Raw genomic sequence first — 5,026 nt, 5'->3', positions numbered from 1 at the left:
TTTCAATACTTTACTGCCGCATCAGTTATTAAAATAGTTTGACATTGGTTGGATATTGATAGTTTAAGCTGTTTATATCTAGTTATTTTAATCAGTTGTATAAACTTTGACCAGGAGGTGACAGTGTTGGCCTGCTGTGAACATTTCACTGATTCTTGAAACTTTGGCAAAAACATGTCCCACTAAGAAAAGTGCTAATTCTGTTGGAAATTAATAACATTTTCATGAAGAAAAAGAATCAATGGGGGTCCTTTGCACATATGTAAGGTTCTTTTATAGGTTTACTTTTATTTTTTATTAGTTTAATTATTATATGCTGGCCCATTGCCTACAAAATCAGCTGTCCTCGGTTAAGAGATAATCATTTCAACTTGATTAAAAAAGCCAAAAGTAATAATTGAATTGAATAATATATTTACCACATGAAAGAGTACATTGTAATATGTATTAAAAACTACAAACAGTGAGTTTTGACAATATTTACTATTATTTTGTGATTGCTCAAAATGTGTCCCACATATTCGTCACCACCATCAGATATTTATAAAAAGCAATAAAATCAGACAACTACAGGGTCAACTGCATTCCTAAGGACCCCATTATCAAACCTTCAGCTCTACTGCATGCTTCAAGATCACTCAAGCTCCTGTATGTTTGCTATTTTCTCTTAAACTTGTTCATATTTTTGGACACCGCTACTGTGACAACCATAACATGTCAACACTGTCATCTTTGTAAAAAAAATATTAGATTAGATTATGAAATAAATGTATAATTTTTAAGAAGAGGTCTGAAGTAGCTAACAACAGAGGGGAAACAAGGTTAGGTTTTTGTCACCACCGTCAGATGTCACCACCGTCAGGTTTTCTGTCTTTTTTGTCAAGTTTTATGTATTTTAGGAAGTAATGATTTGACATTTGTTCATCACAGTGCTCAGGATTGTTATTTTTTCGACCAAATATTTACATAAAGTATAAGCAAGAAGCCATTGACTTGAGTGGTATACATTTTGGAAAAATGAGGCCAATGTCACCACCATCAGACGGAGTTTTATTTGTTTTAAATGAATATGCTTACAATATGTTTCTTCAGTGCTGTTAAGTTATTAAATTAATAGTCTCTATTAATACAAAAATATGTTTATTAAATAAAGAAAATCATTACTTTTTCTATTTAGGCTTAAAGTACACGTTGTATGAGTAATAACTGGAAAAAAATACGAACAGGGGAGGTTAAACCAGTAAATTGCTGAACAGCCAAGACCTTGGTCTATAATGATATACCTTCAAAATTTAAACCTGTTTTATCCAAATTCCCAAGAATCACTGATTTGTATTACAGCTAGATCATGTACTGTACTGTAGGTTCTAGTTGCAGAAATAATTTTAACAGACTCATGAAGTGAAAAAGATTTGCCTTTATTTCAATCTAGTACATTAAAATGCAAATGAAGAGCTTTCATAAATCAGAAGTGCTTTAATATCAAACATGTTGAAGTTTATCCAGCTTTGCCTTGCATGGTTCATGATGCTTTAAAGAAATCCATTCATGATTTTATGAATCCATGTTAGGTAGTGAGAGATTTTAGTATACATTGTAAGATAGCTTGTAGACTCGTCCATTATGCAGTAAGACACAATGCCCACTGCTTCATTTCCACAAACAAGTGGACCGCCAGAGTCTCCCTGTGAATGAAATTGTGGATGAGTTAGACATTAAATAATATACAATAACAATATAATCATTAAAATTTTCCATTTAACAGCATAAATGAAAGCTGAAATCAAATGAATACCTGTGCTGGCCCGGCTTCTTCCTTAGTGCATAAAGTGTGAGGTATGGCACAATTTTCAGAGGCTAAAAGAGTCAAGTTCACTTCTTTCAGGACTCTTGATGGAGTAAACTCATTGTATTCCTTCCAGCCCCAACCCATGGCCATGCAGTTACTTGAGATTTTCTCTTTATTAGTTTTTGGCAGGGCAATGATATTCACAGTCTTGTTCAGAGTCGCTGGGGTTTTAAGCTAAATGGGAAGACATGTAAAGAAGCTTGAGTAGATGCATCATACATTGTTAAAAAATGGTTATTAAAATGTATTAGATGCTGCTAAAATAAATTCTGTAGAAAGAAGACAAACCTTTAGTAGCATGATGTCATCACCTGGCTTGTTTGCAAAACTTTCATGTGAAAAGGCATTGACCTCTATACCCTCAGGTAAATGATTTGTGTCATTAACACCCAAATACACCTTGAGATGACTAAAGCAAACAAAATAAACTAAATGTTAAAAGACTGCCACTATTTCAACCTTACAGTAAAGATTTACACATTAAAGTGACAATACTTTGGTTGCATCCTGCATATGTACAAATATACATTCATTTTATTGTTAGTTTAATAATAATCATTAAATGTTTGTTAGATGTCCAAATGCATTGGTTATAAAGTTAATTTGATCAATACCACATTTTCAATGACCTGGTTCACCTGATCAAAAAATGTTAGTTTTCAATTTTGCAACTAAGCTTTTATATTTGGTTATAGTGAAATATAAGAAGCAAAGTTTGTGTTTTTATATCACTGATAGTATATTATTTTACTCACTTTGTTTTGCAGTGGGCAGCCGTCATCACAAAATTTTCCTTTATCAAAAATCCACCACATGCTGTATGTGTGTATTTGTCATAAATGTAGACCATGTATGGGTGGCTGTGTGGAATGGACTCCTTACCATTAACGATACCATGATCCATGCCGACACCTACAGAGAGAATATGAATGCATATAAGAATATTAAATGTGATACCGTTTGCATGGCGAAAAACAGATTCACTGTAATTTCCTCCTATTGTAGAAACTTTTTAAACTATTTAAATGTTTATGAGAAACTGTCTGCTGTTATTACTGTAGTGTGATATGAAGTCATTACCTGGGGTGCAGGAGTGCAGCAGTAGCAGTGTAGTTATAAACCAAAAGATGCTCATTGTAGTCACTGTTCAGTCCAGCGATGTGTGAAGCACAGTGAAGTCGTCTTCTGCTTTAAATACAGAGTCAAGGGACTCAGACCAGGAAGATGAAGCTAGAAATTAAACCATGCACTGAATCCAGATCAGTTTATTTAATTTAACATTGAAAAGTGCTGATCATCAGCGTTTGCTGATTTATCATGAAGTAACCACACTTTCGGTGATAAGATCAAACATACATGCTTATGTCAGCGATATCCGATCTGTCTTCTGGAAGACCACTGACCAACCCTAATCTGATCCAAACATATCTGCCAGTAATGTTTAATCTCATAAATCTTTATTAACTGATTAATTTTAGGTGTTTTTCTGTCCTTATGTGACTGTAAACAGCTTTGTTTCATAGCATTTACATTACATTTACATTTAGTCATTTAGCAGACGCTTTTGTCCAAAGCGACTTACAAATGAGTTAAACAATAGAAGCAATTATAGCAACACAAGCACAGCAATACATAAGTGCACTGGAAAAAGTCTCATCAAGTCTAATACAGTATATATAGCCATGGGTTAGTTCTGAAGTATATTGTAAGAAGGTATAGATAGAGATCAGGGGAAAAAAAGGGAAAAAGACAGTAAGTCTTATATTAGGAAGTGAGGTAATGGCGGAAGAGATGGGTTTTTAGCCAATCATTCCACAGCTCCAGAGAAGGTACGCAATAATGTTTTGTTCCCTTTTTTGAGATGGCACCACAAGCCGTCGCTCGGTGACAGAGCGCAGGGATCGAGTGGGTACGTAAGGCTCTATAAGTAAGTAAATGTAAGGGGGTGCTGACCCAGTGGTGTTTTTAAAGGCCAGGAGCAAAGCTTTAAATTCCATGCGAGCTGCTATAGGGAGCCAGTCTTTAGCTCATTGAAGACCATTCTTGCTGCTGCTTTCTAAATCATCTGTAGGGGTTTGGTTTGGTTGTGCAGGCTGGAAGTCCAGCTAGTAGCACATTGCAGTAGTCCAGCCTGGACAGGACAAGAGCTTGGACTAGGACCTGCATAGCATGCTCATTTAGAAAGGTCTAATTTTCCTTATATTAAAGAGAATGAATCTACAGAAGCTAAGCTGATCATCAATGACCACTCCCAGGTTTCTGGCTGTCCTGGATGGCATGATGGTCGAGGAACCTAGCTGAATGGAAAGGTTGCGATTAATCTTTTGGTTTAGATGATATGACAAGCAGTTCTGTCTTTGCAAGGTGAAGCTGGAGATGGTGATCCTTCACCCAGAGTGAGATGTCCCTCAGGCATGCTGAGATGCGGGCATCATCAGGGTGGAACGACCAGTGAAGTTAAGTGTCATCCGCATAGCAGTGGTAGGAAAAGCGATGTTTTCCAATGACAGCACCCAGAGGTGTCATGTACTTTGAAAAGAGCAGTGGTCCAAGCACAGAACTTTGAGGCACCCTGGTATCGAGACGTTGGGGTTCGGAGATGTCACCTCTCCAGAATACCCTGAATGGACCACTATATGGACCCATAGCCATGAGGGTCGACAGGAGGATGTGCTGATTGACCGAGTCAAAAGCAGCAGATAAATCCAGAAAGATCAGCACAGATGATTTGGAGGCAGCACAGATGATTTCACGACACAAAACACAGCTTTGTTATGAAGACCACAATACACACTGGGGAAAAAATCTGTAAGTTATGTTTGTGTGGGTGTGTGCATGTGTGTGTTGTTGGATTAAGACAAAAAATTGCCCTGACAACTACAATAAAAAATAATCTTTACTTACCATGGACTCTACACAGTCTAGAGAAAAAACTTTTTGATTTGAAAAAGCTTATGGAAAAGGATAATAAATTTGAATTACTTGTGATTACTCTTTCGGATTATTGGAGGGAGGAGATGATTCCCAGGGGCCTGAGGATTATGAAGTTTTCCTCATTCGGAAAGGACAATGTGGATTTTAGAAGTAAGTGGGAGGCTATCTTGAACAAATGTTCCTTTGATTTGATCCTTCTGCTGCTCTGTCAAGCTCTTGAAGTTTGCAGATGACACTACAATC

The 5,026-nt window shown here is 36.5% G+C and overlaps 1 protein-coding gene across 1 annotated transcript; it reads right to left on the bottom strand.

The window, feature by feature from the left end:
* Positions 1-1,401: 1,401 nt before the first annotated feature.
* LOC135721138 (granzyme-like protein 1) lies at positions 1,402-2,984 on the bottom strand. Its single transcript, XM_065243307.1, has 5 exons — positions 2,930-2,984; positions 2,605-2,761; positions 2,138-2,258; positions 1,796-2,023; positions 1,402-1,685 (listed from the first exon to the last, which is right to left on the bottom strand). The coding sequence occupies exons 1-5, from the start codon at positions 2,982-2,984 to the stop codon at positions 1,533-1,535; spliced, it is 714 nt and encodes a 237-aa protein (XP_065099379.1). The 3' UTR covers positions 1,402-1,532.
* Positions 2,985-5,026: the final 2,042 nt, after the last annotated feature.

The sequence above is a fragment of the Paramisgurnus dabryanus genome, chromosome 24 (genome assembly GCF_030506205.2).
Source record: "Paramisgurnus dabryanus chromosome 24, PD_genome_1.1, whole genome shotgun sequence".
In the NCBI taxonomy this organism is placed as follows: domain Eukaryota; kingdom Metazoa; phylum Chordata; class Actinopteri; order Cypriniformes; family Cobitidae; genus Paramisgurnus; species Paramisgurnus dabryanus.
Note: the sequence above shows the minus strand (reverse complement) of the source record. Positions and strands in the feature narration are given on the sequence as shown.